Here is a 20,017-nt window from a genome sequence, read left to right on the forward strand (position 1 = left end):
AAATCCTGGGTGTTTGCCAAAAGCTCTGGACCTACTGTATATAAATGATACTAGGGTACTCCAACCTCATTAAAAACAGTCATGACAGTCACTAGAGATTCAACATGACTGACAGTCTGAGAGGAGGGGAAAGGGAACAATATTTACTGGGGAGAAATGCTTATATGTTGCCTTCAGCTGTCACTATAGTAAACTACAGTACAGGAAAAGGGACCTGTATTCACCATTTCATACCAAAGGTGGGCAGCATTGCAGAACAACCCCCTCCCTCTCTTGATATGTAAACATCCAAAAAGGATGATCCCATGTTCGACGACCCGTTTTGACAAGAACCCTTGAGTTTAGATATCTAATAGCTACAGTACTGCGGCCATGTCCTGACAGTATTTCATCACCTGAAGAAGTTTGGTAACAAACTTCATTTCCTTGTGTAGAAGCAATGATACGTGAAATTCAGTATAGATTATTTCATTGTCCTGTGAATGCCACAGAGGATGGTATAATAGAGCAGCGCTGCATTAAAAATGTAATTTTACTGATCATTAGTCTGAGCCACCGTGCCTGTGTTGTCTGAGATGCATTACCTGTTAAGGTTATTAATGTTGTTTCAGTATCTCTTTCAATTTAAATGGCGAGACAGACACATCCATAAGAAAAACATGACTAAATTAAACATAACATTACATCTCCATTAAGCTTTTAGTTTCTAGTTATCTTTAGTTTAGTAAGGTTATATAACCTTTCTCAATTGGTCCCATGCTGGAAACACGGGGTTGAGCACAGTCTTTGATGCCAGACCTTTGCTAAATCAGGTCATGAGCGGAGTTGTAACCTGGGTCAGATCACATTAGACTTCACTTTACAATCTTGCAGAGACAAGGCAGGAAAAAACCCACCACAGAAATTGAAAAAAAAAAAAAAAGTTCTGTGTTTTGAAGTCGGTCTACAGAGAATCAAGTTGGCCTGAGCTAAGTTCACCAATACCTGTGCCAAACGCCAGAACACTTTTAAATCTGCTTGCAAATAGATAAAGCGAGCCCCGCTCGACAGCACATGTTAAAAAATATTATTTGAACATTTTTAACATCTGAGTTCAAGGATTCATCATTATCTCTAACTGGGTGTAGATGGGGAGTTTAAAAAAAGCAACTAAGACAGGAAGAGGAAAGTAATAGTCTGTCAATCAGATGATGTGTTGAGTCAGGCTCAAGTCATGGTGCCTCCTTCACCCAACAACTAATTCAAGTTTCTCTCAGGACATTGCTTTAGCATGAAAGCAAAACTGCAGAATTTTTGAATTTCTTCTCTTGAAAGACCATTTTCAAGTGATAATACTTTTCCCCAAAATAGATACAACTTACTGCATCTGGAACAAACGCAGACACGGAAAAAACAACAGACACGTCATTACCTCTGAATCCTCCATTGAAATGAAATTCATCAATTTTTAGTCCTACCTCTGAGAATACCTGTGTATAAAACCAACTTTCATGTAATAGTATCAGTTTGGAGAGATGACCATGGCTGGGAGATTGTATTTATATTGAATTTCTGAGCAACATTTAGGTCCCGTGCAACTAACAGCGCCTAAGAAATTGATTAAACTGTTTGTATAATGCTGCAATCAAACTCATCTGCTGTTGATAATTTGTTTCTCTGATTTTATCTTTCGTCAGGGAAATAAACAATTTAATAAATATGTTAAGTTATTTTATTCAGCTAAGACACTGAAATCAGATGTTCCTCAACAAAAAAATTATTCATTCACATTTCTGTCTTAAATTATGTTGATTATTTCCCCCTTTGGAAGCCTGAACGATGAAATGAAAGCTTCCATTCTTCCTACTTTCAACACCTAATTATCTTATTGTGAATGTTTCAAACAGCTGTGCTGGTGGGGAAAACAAAGTTGTACAAAAGATAAAGGGTGTCAAGTTTCTCAACAGCTATTCACTATGCAATGTGCTGCCAAACATACAGTATCTGTAATAATAACGAGAAAAATTAGAGCCAGTTTAGCAAAAGTTGACCCAAACCAACACGGCAGGCTGGCCAAAACTGTAAGCCAACACACACACACACACACACACACACAGACACAGACACACACACACACACACACACACACACACACACACACTGACTGCGTGCCTGGTGGAAGATATCCTCGACTCTGTTGGCTCCCAAAATACCTGCACATATGGCACAGAAGGAACATTCAGCCCTCTTCAAACTGCATCATCTGCCATTCAAATAAAAAAAAAAAAAACTAAAAACAATGTTTAGGCTTGTTTAGGGCTTTTCTGAATCATCTCTGGCCTTGTGAATGCTACTTTGCTCCTGGCAGCAGTTTAGCCAAGGATGTTGTTCATTTATACAGAGTGAGTCTACACTAGGGAGTGGGCACAGGCAGCTTTTGGGACTTTATTAGGAAGATTAGGCTTTCAAGGGAATTCCCTCTCAAAGTCAGGCACATGTATTTTGTGACATGATCGGTTGAGGGAATCAGTGGAAGAAATGCCTGACTCATTTTTCTGGCAAGTGGAAATGTGAAAGGCCCTAATAAGAGCCAGCTAGAGGGCTTCCAGTGTGCTTCATGTTCTGTCTCAACAGGCAGGTTCACAGTCTAGTCAGAGGTTTTCACTCTCTTTCTCATCTCTCTATGGTCAGAAAATTTAATTGCAGAAGGACAAGATTTTATTTTATTTTTTATTTTTTTACAGATGAAATGTGTAGTCTCCTGTGACAGAGGGAATTCTGCGACATCTGTGTGCCTTAAAATGATTAATAGCGTACTATATAATCTTTCTCCTGGCTATGGGTAAATTGCGAAGTGAACGAATGTCACAAAGAAAGCCGGTAGTTTCTGCAGTCCATAAAGTCGAGGTGAAGAGGATGACAATAGGCTGGAAAAATTGATCTGACCTCTTATGTAATCAATTTTTACTGTTATGTAACGTGGCTTTGGCAATTATCGGACAAGCTCGACACACTTTTCTTCCAAGAAGGGTCTGTGGGTGGTAAATGTAGGACAGGACAGTTTATGCTCAGAGGGTAAGTCTTGGTATAGTGAAGGTCATACTAAAATCTTAGTCTATAAGTTTACATTGATTATATCACTACTGTTGAGTAAAACACTGTAACAATCAACTGTTTAGGAAAATGACAACAAGTATTACAGCAGCTTCACTGACTGCAGTACACTGAAAAGTGTCATTTATTTCTCATCATTTTATTTTTTATCTAGCAGCAGTTCACAAACAGCTTCCTTTCTGTGACTGTCAGGAAGAGAAGCACAGTGACTAATGCTGATGTCCCATATAGATCCAAAATGACTTTATAAAGGGAGTGATGACAAAAATAGAAGTTTTTTTTTAACATATCATTACCCACATATCGTATGTGATAATCAAATATTTCAGGAAATTACATTTAAGGAATTCAACCTACAGATTAATCATATTTTTGTAGAGAACTGTTTGGTGCAAGTAACTTGGACTAAAGCCCAACGTGTAGCTGTAATCGTTTTTTAACATTATTATTTTTATTTTTTTGGCATTTTGCCATTAGACAAGTTACAGTAGAGATACAGACTGGAAATGGTAAGAACAAATAAAGAGAGAAGAGTATAACATGCAAAGGTCAACATCATATGGTACCTCAGGCCAAATGCCCAACCAAATAAAAAAAAGAGCAATTGTTCTGTGCCCACAGGAAGTGATGATTATAAAAAAAAAAGACCTCCTAAATAGTAACAGATGAATGCTCAATTCAGAGAAATCTGCCGTCTCATCACTTAGGTAGAAATCCTCACAGATCAGCAAGGTTTGAAAACGCAAGTAATTAACTAATAATTAATCTATTCATTATTTTCCTGACCAACAGATATATAAAACCAAACCATATACACAGTGCTATCATATGAGACGAAGAAAACCATATAACATTCACTTTTGAGAAGCTGGGACCTGCACTAACTCTAACTCACTAACTCTAACTGTTGAAGCTCCAGAGTTGCAAACATCAAGTATTGCCTATTGCAAGCTTTACCATTACCACCAACCACAATATATTACAAGCTAGTAGACATGCGCCTTCATCTGCCATATCCATACAATCCTGTACAGTAATATAGTAAATTATAGAGTCTGTGTAATGAGCTCTGTACAATATTCTGTCATCACACTGTGGACAAGTACGTCTGTGGACGACCATGCTCATCATTGTCAACCCTCTACATTGTGCAGTGACCCTCTTTTCATTGCCATAGTCTTGTGGAAATGTCTTCAGTCGATGTTTTGTTGTTAGACAGACCCACACACTTTAGTATTTCCATCATCATAAGGTAAAGTCTGTTCTGTAAGATGCCCTGGACAGGGGCAAAAAGCACTAAGTTGTCCAACTGTCCTGACACAAGTCATTGTTGATTTCACTGTTGTAGGGGAAAGACTCTAGGGCTGCAGATAAGACTGTTGCCATGGTCCTGAAGGAGATACCAAGTAAGGCGTCATCTGAAGGGAAGCCCCTCCTCACAGTGACTACCAAGGTGGGCAGAACCATTTCAGAAACCTCCCCGCCCTCCCTCCCTGCCTCCAAATGGAACGTCCTCCTGTGCTGGTTATACTGAAACAACAGAAAAGCTTTGAGTGTCCTATAACTGACCTCCACTGTCTACTAACTCATTACTTAAACCTTATAACTGTTGTATCTAACAAAGAAGCAACAATTATTTCATTTCCAGCTGCTCTATGGGGTATAAACCCTTCTCTAGCATCACTACATTTATACAAACAGTGCATAATGATCTTGTGATCTGTAGAAGCAGCCTCAAATTGCTGCAATTATCGATGTTACTTTTTTTTTTCCAAATTAGCCTCTGAAAGATTTGTAGTGTTTTTCCACTTAACATTTATTTTTATGTTTGTGGTGGTAATTAACCAGAGGGTTGACACAAACTTCCTCTCCCATTTCTAATCAGATCAGAAAAAACTCTCTCATGAACTTTTTACACCTCATAAGCAGCTAATCCTCAGCACAGTGTATGAATGCATTTCCAGAATGCTATGCCACACAACATGGCATTGAGCTATTGACTGAGCCCTCTGTGTACAAAAAAGTGCAGCAAATGATAATGTGCCCGCTTTTCACCTCTCTTTTGCTTGTTAAGTGTAATAACTGGATGGAGTTGGTGCTCCAGATGCCATTATGAGATTCTTGTTCTGTTCTTGATTGCTTCTGCGTGTGTGTGTGTGTGTGTGTGTGTGTGTGTGTGTGTGCGCGTGCGTGCGTCCTCTTATATCTGTCTGTGCTTTAATACCCTGTAGCATGCTTTACATGTTTGATTTTATAATACAATGCCTAATTGATAAACAGTCATACAAGATATTGCTCCCACTCAAGTGGAAGAGATTTAATAATGGCTCAGCAGCAACTTTGCTGACACAGGAAGATGCTTTGCACAAAGTTACGACTTATATTTTTTAAAAACACATAGCCTAATTTATCTTCTTCTAATGTGTAAATCATGATCCGTCATCATTTAAATTACTATGTATCAATGCAATGAAGAATAACTTCCCTCTACAACAGCTTAAGTAATCCTGGTGCATCTATTGAATAAACATAATAGATAAAATCCCTGCAAGATGCGGCAGTGCCACAGAAATCAATATCAATGAGACAAAAGGTCAATAATTTCCTCTTTATAACATTTTACCACTTGCATCAATAGAGAGAAGGCATCGACTGAGAGCACAAACACGTATGTCCAGTTTACTGCTCTTCTGTCAGATTTTTCAGCATATCAGGGTTTGAACCGTTTTGCAGTTCAATTAGTTTTTTTCATCGAGTGTCAGAAGAACCTTCTGGCTCAGAGGAATTAGAGTAATGAGTTTCATGTTTCCGTTATCAAACTACAGTTCATTCGAAATAAACACACAAGGACCTGCTCACACACCAATAGCTGCCAAGTCAAGTTTTTATCTACCACGTCTTAGCTACATAATGTACTGAATAACAGATATTGTGCAATAACAACACCACCAAGCATATTACACCGTTTTATGAGGCATACTACCATGACTACTGTCATAAACCAAATTTATCAAATTACTATCATCATGGGTCTCATACCCAACTACATTTATTCATATTGCAATTTTCAATAATTGTCTATCAAAGGACAATAGCTACAACAGCCAATTATATGTAAGCAGAACCAACTCCCAAGCCAACTGTAGAGTCATACTGTAATTTAACAGGACAAACACATCATTGAGCAAACATGATAAAGGAAATATATGAACTAATGTATGAAATTATCATTGTGACATTCATCATTATCAGAGTAAATCTGTTCATTTATCTTGGTCACACCCCGGCCCTAACCATGTGGTAGTTACTATTTTTGGATCCAGTGTTTTTTTTCTTGTAGATTATGTACTACTAGATATTACAAGAGAACAGCACAGCCCATTTAAAAACATTGTTTCTCTAAAATTCAGCCTTCAGCCCTGTTTTACGACTGAAGACGATGATGATGTATATTTGACATTGTTTAAATAGCTGTCTAAAGGGTTTTATTAGCCGAAGAGGCTGTAGAATTACATTAATACTGAAAACTCAACCTGAAAATGTGACAGTAAACTGCTGCTGTCAGTCTTGTCACATCTACAGTAAGTACTTGCAACATCGCTGTCAAGTAACTGCTCAGAACTGCAGTGCAGAACAACTCAGCAACAAACTGAGCATGCCACCAAAAACCAAGACTTTATTCAGACCTGCTTGTTGTATGCACCACACCAAATCTCTCATATGCAATCACACACAGAAGACTAAGCAGCTGTTGCAAGTCAGCATTGTTTTAGTAAGAGCAGTTGGTTAATATTTAATTCCTGAACTGAGTAAAGCAAGCATCAGGGAAAAAAAACAGATTAGGTTGCTGTTTTTCTTTCTTATGTAAAGAACTTAATTTTAATCTCTCAATTTTCACGACTGTAAGTCATGACTCACTTGACTGTTTTGCACGTTATTTGGCTCAGAACCATTTTCAGGAAAATAAACTCAAATTTGAAATAACTGCAGTGTCAAACCGACCACTTGATGTTGTTTCCACGTGGCCAGACACAACTTATGATTGGAATACTCTCCGGTGGCCGAGGCTGCAGTCCGAGGGGCACCACGTCCCAGTTTGATGTCACTTAACAAGTGACAGAGGCTAAGTGACAGGCTGTGGCTCCTCACGCCACATGTCAAGTCAAGTCAATTCTATTTGTAAAGTGCAATATCACAAACAGTGTCTCAATGGGCTTCACAGAGTCAGGGGTCTCAGCCAAGCCCAGGCTCTCTGAGACGATAAGGAAAACTTCCAAGGAAGCGAAAAATGGAAGCAGCATGAAACACAATGTCACAAACATCTATTTATGTCTCCATAGCAACACCAAGGTGAAAACCCACAATTAGTATTTAATAGTTCTCCCCATTCCTTAGTGCCATCGAGGAGGACTCCTACTGGTAAGATCAAATAGTTTGTGAATGTGGCCTTTAATTTGCAACCACAGATATCCTAAATTCCAAAGAGTAAAGGAGCTGCAAAGTGTGAAACAAAACTGTACAAAACCAAACCACACTTTACCGGGAACTTAAGGATATTGCATCACTGCATGTGAAATTGATTTGCTGCTTAAAGGATGAGGCTGGTGAAATTCTATATTTTTCTTAATGCCAACAAATCCCATGAGACCAAAACCAACAATGAACTGACTAACAGTATCAACTGTATAGCCAAAGCCTGATTTCCCGTAGCTCTAAGCCATAGATGTCAGTTGTTGTCCAACCACTATTGAGAACGCGTGAATGAGCTGATGACATGTTCCTTCATTACAATAAACATGGGTTCTGTAGTTTATTTTGAGTCAATACAACATCATTCTGGTGTCATACATTATAAAAGTACTAAATGTGTATTACTCTGCAGCTGAAAATAGTCTCCTGCAAATGCAGTTAACTCTTGTTTGAGTAGGTTTTATTCAAAACTACAGCACCCAACTTTTTGGAAATTAATGTGGCTTTTTTAAAAATTAAAGTAAATATTTGTGACCCGTTTTTTAAAGTTTATGTCTTCAGAAGGAATAAAGGGGCTTGGGCTGAGACGCACACAGGTCAGGCAAATTGGAAAGTACTGAGAGATGGACAACTGTTTTGTTGGTTTTGGGGATAGTTGAATATAAGATCATAACAGCAGTCATATCCTTTAAAAAGTAAAATACACAAGAGTACTACTTTTTCACAATTTCATTTCCAACTTTGCAGCCTAAGGACAAATGTAAAGCCACTATGATGACTCATAAAATACCCGACTAACTGAACAACTGAACTCCAGTATGGAGTATCGTGGGAGTGCATGGAACAGCTCATTGCCACCCACTATAACATCTTCATCACAACTGTAATGAGTAAACAACCTGATAAATTACAGAGAAGCTTCACAAAGATTTACAATAATCAGGAAAAATAAAAACACCATTGCTGAAGAGTTAGGTGTGATATAATCCCTGATCACAACACACTCATGTGAAGTTCATATTCTGTAAGACCTTGGCTATAATCATTTTGTAATCATCCCTCACACACCCTCCAGGTTTTATCTAACCACTGGTGTAAATTCTCTGCTGCGATATTTTGTTGCCATGTTTCCCTTTATGTAGTGTTTTCCATGCTCTCCACCTCCTCCTGTCCTCACCTCAACCTCCCCGCCTTCAAGGCTCTGACAAGTTTAACTGGTACACAGTTCCCTTGACAGCAACATCTGAGAGATCTCCTGGAGTCATGCCCAAGCGGCACAATTAGCCGAAGTTTTCCATTACATAATTTTCTAGATTACTCCTTAAAGCACTTGTAAACAAAATGCTTTGCATAGGAGAGGAGCAGAAAGGTATAACGAGAGAGGAGCAAAGGAGGAAAAAAAGGGCAGCAAGGGACAATTGTAACATGCTTGTAGAGAGCAGAGTGGGCAAATAGCTCAGAAAGCTGCTCTCTTGAGTGAACCTATAATTGGCGTTTGCATGCTACCTGCTACCAAAGAGCCTGACGCATCTCCCCAGATGAATGCGGTGGATCCACTGTCCCCATTTTCTGGATGATTGGAAGAGGAAAATGCAGAGGTATCATCGTTTCATAACCATTATTTAAAATTGGCACCCAAGGCAATCACAGGGAGTGCAATGAAGAACATCAACAACGATCATTTAGTGTTCACTGCAGATAGCACAGTGTTCCCTATCAGCAGTGACGCACAGACACAACCTTGATCCTCACAGTCATGACTGGCGTATGTGCTCAAAACTGACAGTGAAATGTGAGCTTTAAAGTAGCTTTAAAAGCAGCTGAAACAAACACATCAGACTGACAGTGAAATTATTGGATGTGACTGACATAGATTATAAGTCACTTTTCCTGAAAGAGTCAACAGCAACAATACCAGCTCTGTGAGGCTGTACTTTGGCACAGCAGCAATTGATGCTAAATGCTTACATCATTATGCTAACATTATCACAATGACAATGCTAACATGCTAATGTTTAACAAGTATCTTATTTTACATTTTGCCATGCTAACATCTGTTAATTAGCACAAATTTATAGTGAGGCTGAGGCTATCGTTAGGGAATTGGGATATGTCATTAGTTTTGCAGGTACTATGTACAGGTTGAATTTTTTTGCAGACCAATAGCCAGTGCTCATTAACTGACTATTAACTGACTAGATTACACCGTACTTTTTAGAATAGACAAGTGTCTGTAACCTATTTAAAATACCAATACACAGGGGTTAAAGTGGACTGGAAGGATCGTGAGTGTCTAAACAGAGAGCGAGACAGACAAGAACAGACAGAGGCAGGAGAGAAGCCGCTGCTGTCACATCATATCACAAGACGATTGTGCTTTTATCTTCATTGTTGCAGAAGATGCCCTGCTTATTCAGGAACACATAAAAAGCTTTATGTTATAAATTCATGAGGTTAATTATAAAGATCAGCTCTACATGAGCCTTAAAAAAAAAAGAGCAGAGAAGCAGAATCGCTTGTTGACTGCTGCAGAGAAGTGCGCTTCTGGTGTGAACAGCCAGGCTACTGCTCGCACAATAAAGCGTTGGACTGGCATTACATCTCAATATAAAAGAGGCCTACCTCAGTCCTCAGCATAGTGGACAGTTTGTCTAATAGGTTTTTATTTAGAAGCAGCAACATTTCAACATGCTGTGGGGTTAGTTTGGTGAGCAGTCTGTTAACTGTGAGGCCTGTGGAAGAGAGTTGCCACTCAGATGGTATTGATGTCCCATGGTATTTTAACTGTTTAACTGATAGTATTAATTGCTCAAAATTCTTATTGGCGATTAACTGTTTATCGTTTAACAACCCTTGCAGGTACTGCGTTATAATTAAATAGTGTTGATGCAAAATGGTGGACTGATTGACTGACCAACAAACTGAGTGAAATTCCCACCTCTAGAGTTGCTAGAGGCTCAAAACGTGAACCAAGACTATACAATCCAAGAGTTATATCACTGACTTAAACTTTGTGAATTTTTACTGTTTACCAGAGATCCTGTTTTTTTTAGCACCAAGCTGGTTATCACAATGTTTTTGTTTCACAGCTAAACATCATGTAGTATTTACTGAGAATATGCTAAAGCTGCCAGCTTTCAGCAGTGGACATGACTCAGGGCTCTAAGCCAAGATTCTGTCAATATCTCTCAGTGTTTTCCAAAAACTTAAAACCTCGAGATTATTTAATGGGTTAAATGTATTACTTGAAGATTATATGGTATGCTATAAATGTTCAGCATTCAGCTGTTTTGACAGTGCTGACCTTCAGTCAATCAGTCACATCAAAAACCTGGACTCTGCAGGGGATGCTTCAACCTGCATCCAGAAAACATTTTCATTTTCAAAAATAAAGAGTGAAGAATCCAAGGTCATCTATCGTTTGGGGCATTTTCACACAGAGTACAGGGAATTTTACAATCCTCCTCTGTTTAACGCAGACACTAACAATCCAATGTCTCAACAGACATTTTGCAAGCATCACAAAAATTGTTATTCACCGACAGATGTCTCTCTTGTTATCATCCACTCAGCCACTGTGAGCATGTGCATTTATGAATGTCATTTACATTGTTAAGAGATTCTCCCCGTCCAGTCCTCAGGTCCCCAATCTCCGCTGAGTTTTTATAGAGTACACTATATTTATACAGCTCAGCTGGCATTTATGTTGAATGGATCAGTCAGCCAGGAAGATGTTTGGATGGAGCTATTTGACTTGAATATGAGAAACAGAAAAATGAGACAAGACAGAAGGAAATATTATATTTTTCCTATCATCTATTATGTAGCTATAAGGTATCATTCTGCAGCTTTTCATGACATTATCTCTGAGCAGTGACATTGCGTATTAGTTGCACTGGATTTTCATGACAAACTAATGTAATACACACTTCATTTTGTGCCTGAGGCAGTGCCTGAAATCATATACAAGAGCTGATTTAAGGATACAGAAAATCATCCTCTGTGCAAGCTTTTTTTAAAAAAAAAAAAAAGATTGTTAAGCCAAGTATAACTTTTTTATTTACATGCAGATTTATAATGCTTGCTTGTAGGGAAATCTGAATTATAGATTACTGATATGTGCCAAAGCACTAATAAAATAATACCTTGTTAGCCGTTATTCAATCATTATTCCAAGACTACAATGTAGAAGACACAAAGAACTGTTTAGTATTATTCATCTATAGAGCTCCAATAAAGGTTATTTTCATAAGCATTTAATTTAGAGATCTTTCTTTTTCAATAAATGCATTAATTATCTAAAATGATTATGAAATGTCAAAAATCATGAAAGATGACAATTACCAGAGCCACAGGGGACATCTTCAAATTACTTGTTTTGTTTGACTAACAGACCAAGATCTAAAAATATTAAACATTACAATGATTTAAAAAAATGTCATATTGGAGAAGCTGGTACCAGATAATGTTTTGAATCTTTGTATTATAAACGACAATTAACTGATTCTCAAAATTGTTGCAGATTAATTCTCTGTCAGTCCTATTAATCAATTAATCGACTTGTTTCAGCTAATTGACAGCTGTTGTCAGTAGTAAAGCTGAAAATAAACAAAATAGGTTATGAATCATTATGAATCATTTTTAATGCCATTTAAAATGTTTGAATGTTTGGGTAAACCAGATCTGTATTTTGATAGGTATGACAGCTAAAGTATTCTTAAAGCCTATTTTATAAAAAGGAAGCCAATTTTTACACACACACGCACTAAAAGGGAAAGTGTTTTGATGTGGTGAATAATAATAGCAGGGTGGATGAATGCTGCTTCTCTCCTCTCCCTGCCAGAGCTGGGTCTGTCAGTTTAATCATTTCTACCTCTGTTTTAGGTGGGCTTTTAATGAGGTAGTGTTTGAGCTTAATATGGGTAAAAAATAATCTAATTAAAGAAGCAGAAGCCATTTGAGATTATTAATTTCTTCCACTAAAGGCTAGCAGTTGTGTGGTTATTATTCAGGTTTTAGGAAGTTTTGAAGCAGAGATGAAATGAAGTTCCCATTTCTTTCACAGCACTGACTGTGACTGAGTAAACTGTAGTGCAGCCTCCAGTCAGACTCAGCAACACTTTTCCCAAACAAGCACACACTGTAAAACACTCAATAAATTTGACCTTTAAAAACAAGTCTTACCCAGTGTATTCTTCAACCTATGATTTGTCGCTATACTCAAAATTGGGGGGAAATGCATGGGCAGGCAGCAACAGAGGGTGAAATCAGGTTACTTCACACTAGGAGACTTCCCGTGAACCAAAGCTTTATTTTGACACCTGAACAGCACAAACTCTAATTACCTGTGCTGGGTCAGCGTTCTTGCAGAGCAGCACAAACTCCCACTCAACAAAGTAATGACCCTTCTCCAGATATTATTTATATACTTTTTCAAATGTTCTCCATCTGCGTTAAAAGTTAGGTTTGTGTCTCTTTCTTTAATCTGGTTCCAAATTAAATGTCATCATCTTCTACATTTCTTTTGTTGAGCATTCTTATTAACTGCAATGTAAAGAAATATTTCTGTTGTTCAAATATGCATAAAGCAGGGTTGAGCATGAAACTTCATAAATTCATAATATCCACCTCATCGTAAATTATTAATAGTTTTTTCTTTTAGATTGACCCTAATGTTCTGTTTGGGTCCCTGGAGAAAAAGGGACCCCATTAACACCTTTAAAAATTATTTAACAATGTTATATCTTCAAAATACTACATCATTAACCTCTGCTAATTTTATGAAAATTGCTTATAAACACTGAGCGTGAACTGATGACATGTTTCAGATGACCAATACAGAAAACGACCCTTTACTTCTCTTTGGGAATCTCAGAAAGCTAAAACATTGTTACATACTATGGATTTTCACATACTGTATAATCTGTGATTAGTGTGTCGATGGTGGAGTTTACACTATGCACTTAGTACTATGATTCCTAAATCCCACTGTGTCATAAATCACTCCCTATTTATAATATAGTATTAAATTTACTGTTTACTGAGTGTGTAAATTTATCCACTATATAGCGCCCTCAAAAATTCCACAATGGAACAAAAAACTAGTGTCCATGTTAGTTTCTGCAAACAATCCCACAATCTGTTGTGCAGCCATGGATGTATTTCTACACCTGACATTGATGACGTGGAATGACAATGATTAGTAGGTCTCAGTTTACTGATCCCTATTGAGTTAAGTATTTAGTGTCTATTACATAGAGAGTAATGGAAAGTAAATGAGGGAGTGATTTCAGACACAGCTCACCATTTGGATTTGGTTTATTTTTGTATTTTGTTCATAAGAGGTCGAACATGAAGTCAGATCACTTGTGTCTAATTAACCTCAAACATAAGTCACCATGTGGGATAAGATACTAAAGAACTAAAGTAATAGATACTATGACTATGAAGTGCTTCTATTATTTTGTCCACCTCATTTATATTAATAAAGTCAGGCAAAATTACAGAAACACCTCACTGTATAATGCAGTACAGTTCAAAAGCACAAAATACATCTACAAAAATCATCAAACAGTTGAACTAATAACTTTCTAAAACGGTTTCAACAAAAACTTAACCATTATAACCTTCATGAAGAGAGGATTTATTATGGGACTGTTGGGTTAGAATTAATTCATTCTAGATAGGTGGACCTAATAAACTGACAACACAGGCCATATAACTTTCATTTCTGACGCCTTTATCAAATGTACATCCAAGGGAAGGGTTACCACTACATCTCTACATATTGAATTAAAAGAAAAAAAAAATTGGAAAGACTTTTGCAATTATCATCTCTAAACATATAGCAGGGGTGTTCAATGCATGTTCACAATGAGAAAGTAAAGGGGTACTATAATGCCACAATATAATTCAGGATGGATATATTATACATCTCTAATTGTAAGGGCACGTACTATACAGGATAGATGTGCTATGAAACCCCCATTTGACATCTTTAATATCAAGCATATGGCAGGTTGTGTGCAGTCCACTCCATGCTTGGTAATTAAACTTTTACCACCTTCATTAAAATTCTGCTTGTGAGCAACAATAGCAAATGTCATGTTTCCTTGCTGCCAGCATTATATACACACTACACAGGCTGACAACAGCAGTGGCCCACCCTTTCTGTGGGACAACACTGGTTTTCACCTCCAAATTATGAAGCATTGGTTGGCAGATTGTGGCCAGCTGCACCTGGAGTATCGAGGCTTCAGGGTACCAATAATGAATTGGATGTAACCTATTCTGCACCTGCACTGGCCAACAAATTGGTGCATCGTGGGAAAGGTGATTAGCATTTTCATGGTTTGGAAGGCGAGATAAGCAATAATTGTTAAGCAATTATTTTTTGGGACACATCCATTGGGTTTCTCTCCGCCCAACTCTTCTCAATGGTGACTAGCACTCATTTAGGTAATATACACCGCAGTAAAGAAAGAGGATTTTATGAGTACATCTTCATGACAAAGTCTTCAGGCTGGGAAGGCATTACTTGTCACTTAACAGGCATAAATTTAACTATATGTTTATTATTGAGGTCGTAGTTTGCAGTGGTGTTGAAATGGGCTGCATTTAATTGAATTATATACTTACTGAATTATATATTATATACTGCATTATACATCAATGTGTTCTTGTTTTGCTCACTATATTTACAAAAATGAAGATAGAATATTAGAAACACACTTCACTATAATCCAGTTCAGTACAACACCACCACTACTGTGCCACCTCAATAATAAACAGTTATATTAAACACTCTGACAGTGTCAATCATAACTGAAAATTATTATATTTGCAAAGGTAGAATTCATGACTAAGCTGTTGTACTGAATTGCATTTGATTTTTCCAAGTGGCCACTGAGTGTCAATAAGTCCATATACATTTGCATCCACACACAAGAGAAACTGCGCTCACTTTCACTACAGAGCCTGTCCTCTCAGTGCACCATCAATCCAAAATTGCCTAATGCGCTGATAAAACATTTAAAAAAAAAAAAAAAAAAAAAACTCTTTAGGCTGCAGAGTCATCACTCATACATTTAAAATATATATGTCTGTTCTGGTTCAAAAAGATGGAGATGTTTGGGGAGAAATCTCATTATGGACCAGCTGCATGTGCAGGCTGGTTTTACACTAGCCAGGTCATTACAGTGCATGTCAAAACATTCTCCAATTTCCTGCCTCACAATGACTTTTTTCAGTTTCAGTGTTTTGTGTGTGCATGCTAATGTATTGATGTGATTGTGTGATGAAGATGTCCATCAACCTAAACGTCAGATGTGTCAGAACAGAACAGCCATACATTTGTCCAACATTAGCTACGACTAATTCAGCAATACAACCACATGCCAGTTGTCAAACATCAGTGGCACGAATAAATAGGGATCAGTTAGCAAAGAGCAGTCAGTGGGCTCTACTAGGACTCAAAATGAGCAGTAAATGATTGATTGTGGTCAAGAGAGTGTAGGTTATCCATTACCTGCAAAATATTTGATTAAAATAAGGTTCAAATACTGTAGGTTTCTCTGTGTTCCTCACATAAACGTCAACCCAAGCACAAACTTTTAAAACTGTTAAAAAGGCAGCAACATCTGAGTGGATCAACACACATTGGTATCACTTCAGTGTATCTATGCCAAGATGCTGTGAATGAATGATGTGCTGCACGTGTGTGTTATCCTCCTAAAAATATACACAGATGTTAAAACCCTTGTCTAACGCAGAGATTTGTCAGTATTGGGACACTAACACTGAGGCAGGAGCAGAGGGGGTGAACTTCACTTTATGTTAACATAGCAGGGACTTTTGCAGAGGTTATGATGGGGGAGCTTCACGGAAACATGCTGCGTGAGAGCCTGAGTTGTCTTGTCTGTTTGCCCTTACAGCTGGTGAGTGAGCAACAAGAGAGCCGCCCGCTTCTTAGCCCTTCCATCGACGATTTCCTCTGCGAGACCAAGTGTGATGGGGTTTCCCGCCCAGTGACTTCCAACACAGCTGGTATTGTACAGTCTTGGAAAAAAAAAAAAAAACTGATGATATGCAAATAATACATAACTGACCACCAAGCACTTCAAGTACTATTTTCATCTGTATGTTACTGTATTCATCATATTTGTTGTTTAAGATGCCCTTTATATCTTATGAAAAAGCTCTTTGTCAAAATGTGGAACACAAAAGTACAATCGCACAGGAGTATATGGAGGAAAAGCTCTCTGGTACTATACTGTGGCTGTTAACATGAGAGGGACTTGAATGACACATTAGATGCTGCCTCCTGTTAAAAACATGTTTTTTATCAACCATGGCAACAATACTGCAAAGGGTGGTTTTATTCGGCTATGTCATGTGTCCACATCATATTCATCATCTCTGTTAGTAGCAACAAAGAGTATATTATCTGATGTTGTTAACAGAGGTTTACATGCAGAAAAAGACAACAATACAAAGCTCTCAAGTAACCATGAGTTTGATTTGCAACCAATAATACAAGCAGCTTATTATTACAACTACTTATTACAGCTTAACAACTGTCAGGTTTCTAGCCATATGTAGCACAAAGTTTAACAGAATGTACAGAAAATGTACAAAATAAAATGCTAATTAAGATGCATTCCCATCCACTGTTATGTGAATTCAACAGTTGGGCGCATTGAAACAAACAGTGGGTGGATCTAATCTCCAGTTGGTGCCATTAAACCACTGCAGAAGAAGAGGGCGCTACAAACTGTGCCAGTCAAACCTCAAACAGTGGAAAACCATGGCAAAAATATGGCATTTCCATTTTGTTTCATGTATTAATTTGAGGAAGGTTACAGTCTCCTCTCCTGTCCACACATATCTGATCATCTGCTATTATCTTTTGTATCTTCAGTGGAGCAGAAGCGTAAGTGACAAACAAGTCACATGCTTTGTGTACATCATGATTTATTTGCTAAGCCTGTTTCCGTTGCAGTTTGTCACAATTTATTTTTATCAATAGACCAATTTTCCCACCTCAGTCAAGTGAAAAATGCTTTTTCAGTATTTGAGAGACAGACCTGCCAGTATTTGCACTCCTTTTTTATTTTGTTGAAATGTGCAAATGGAAAAATGCACACACAGCGGGGTCCAAAAGTCTGAGACCACTTTTTCCATTGGGAGAATGATTACAAAATGCATGACTGATAATAATAGCTTACAGAGCACCACACCCCACGTACTACTCAAAGCATCAGCCCAGAATGGTAAGAGTTCAGATTTTACTTGGAAAATAGCTTCATCTCTCTGATCATTAATGATTAAATTCACCTACAAAATAGGGCAACAACTTGACATGAGTGGAGCACATGTGAAATTTAATGCGTCTACCTTAGTACAAATGTGTACTGTACTGTGTATATTAATTGTCAGCATGTAATTCTGCAAATAAATGAAAATCAACCGGGTCAAAGTACATGTTGAGAAAATTAACGTTCTGCCTTAAACAGATGCCAAGTGCCATCTTGGTTTCCACATGGATGGCACCTTGATCACTGAGCTGTACCATCTTTTGAATTATGATTTGCTCAAACAGATTGCACAGCTGAAATGTGTCGTCTCCAAACTGGCCGCTGACGTGCTGATTTAGCTGGGTAAAGTATGGAGGAATGTTGTGGGGAAACTCTCGACCTTCTGTCTCCCTAAAGCCTCCTGCTGCTCCTGCTGTCAGTGACGTAGGCCTGATATGATTGATCATGTCAGTCTCAAAATTCTCAAAACGGTCAAACCCTGTCTAGAATTTAGTCTGTGCAAGTATGTTAGTATGTGCAATGTTTTTAAGGTATAGTATGTGCCATATAATAGCAAAGCTGTTTGTATGTAGTTTTAGGTTTGAATGTCTGTCAGTCTGTTTTCACACTGTGATGGACTGGCAGGGTGTCCAGCACTGAATAACACTGAAGTTACAGTTACTGACTTAGCCAGCGAAAGAAAATCAATAATGAATGATAATTACAAGCTCAAATATGCTAATCCACATGAGACCTACATCATGTTGTCCTCTCTCTAGCATGCAGTATTACTGTGATTTTGAGGCTGATGACTATTTTTGCCCACTAATGGAATTTTAAAAACTTTATTATAAATTATAAATTGGTTTCATGAGTATCTGGGGTTTAGAAACACACTAGCAATAAATGTATTTTTACATTTTCAATTTAAGTAAGAAAATGGAAACAAGTCTCAAGTTATAAACTTAACCTCATCAGCTCGATGCCCCTGATGACAAGAAACATCACTGAGACAACACTCCTCAACAGTGCAGCATCCCTCCCACTCTGGTTAAGATATCCATCACTAGTCATTTACCAATGTAGGCTAAAACTCATTTATTCAAGAAGCGGCTCTCATCACCACCCCCTCACTGGATGGATAAAATCCACTCTCCTAAAGATCCACACTCAAAAATCTTTTCTTTTTTCTTTTTCTTTTTTCCTTTTGTCAGCACTTTGCTCTAACACGCTGGTTCAATATTCACAGGAACACCGTAAAGACAACTTGGTTCTCACCTTTGAACTCTTGACAGTTGATTGCTTGTGGTCGATTTAAGATCAATCTTTTCTCTCTTGAAACTCATTGTTTGCCTAATGTGGAATGGCAAATCTAAAAGGTTGTCTTACAAGGAAACAAGTGATCGTTAGCTACACCACACAAGCTCTCAAAGGTTGTTTTTTTTCCCCTCTCTCTCTCTCTCTCTCTCTCTCTCTCTCTCTCTCTCTCTCTCTCTCTCTCTCTCTCTCTCTCTCTCGTTTTCTGTCAGTTATCATTGTGTTATAAACCTGAAAACCTTGTGTCACATTTATTTGCTCCCTTTTTGAGTCCAGGGGCCCCCACATGGCAACTCATCATCCGTTATAAATACACAGTATACAAGCATGCAGTTATAATATCCAGTTGATGTGAAAACTCTGTGCAATTGTCTTCCCAGTCTCATCATTTCAAGTAGACTCAAGGGTGCCAAAACAGTTTTGACATCATTGCCTTTTCATGAGCAGCTTGCGTTTCTTTTTTGATGCTGAAAACTCTTCAGGCAACTTCCTCACGAGTGTGTCTCCTTTGATTTGTAATTGTACTTGTCATTGAAAGAGCACAAGGCATGGGAGACCAGCATACTCTCTAATTATGCAGAGATTTCAGTCAACAAATGATCTCAGTTGGTTGTCATGAAACAGCAGCACGCCAATTATGCAGTCATATGTGTGTAGTTTGGAGCTCGCATTGCAAAAAAGACACAGTCAGGGGGCCTCGGAAATAACCAGACAGCTTTGCAGGTCCCCAAATAACCAATGTATAAAAAAGCTGTTTTACAAGGATCTCTTATCTTACCTGAACTTGACTTTCAGGCAACAACTGCCACCCAATGTGTTTGTTTCACACTGTTTTCCTCTGT

The 20,017-nt window shown here is 38.0% G+C and overlaps 1 protein-coding gene across 1 annotated transcript in view; it reads left to right on the forward strand.

The window, feature by feature from the left end:
* Positions 1–4,088: 4,088 nt before the first annotated feature.
* The window catches only part of pex5la (peroxisomal biogenesis factor 5-like a), a 51,523-nt gene continuing 35,594 nt past the window's right edge, over positions 4,089–20,017 (forward strand). The window contains exons 1-3 of the mRNA XM_087172265.1: positions 4,089–4,121; positions 4,442–4,546; positions 16,497–16,608. Coding sequence (XP_087028391.1) covers positions 4,089–4,121; positions 4,442–4,546; positions 16,497–16,608 — 250 coding nt within the window. The remainder of the gene's footprint in view (positions 4,122–4,441; positions 4,547–16,496; positions 16,609–20,017) is intronic.

The sequence above is a fragment of the Seriola lalandi genome, unplaced genomic scaffold (genome assembly GCF_002814215.2).
Source record: "Seriola lalandi dorsalis isolate HSWRI2012SDOR001 ecotype SW California unplaced genomic scaffold, Sedor1 jcf7180002052130, whole genome shotgun sequence".
Taxonomy (NCBI): domain Eukaryota; kingdom Metazoa; phylum Chordata; class Actinopteri; order Carangiformes; family Carangidae; genus Seriola; species Seriola lalandi.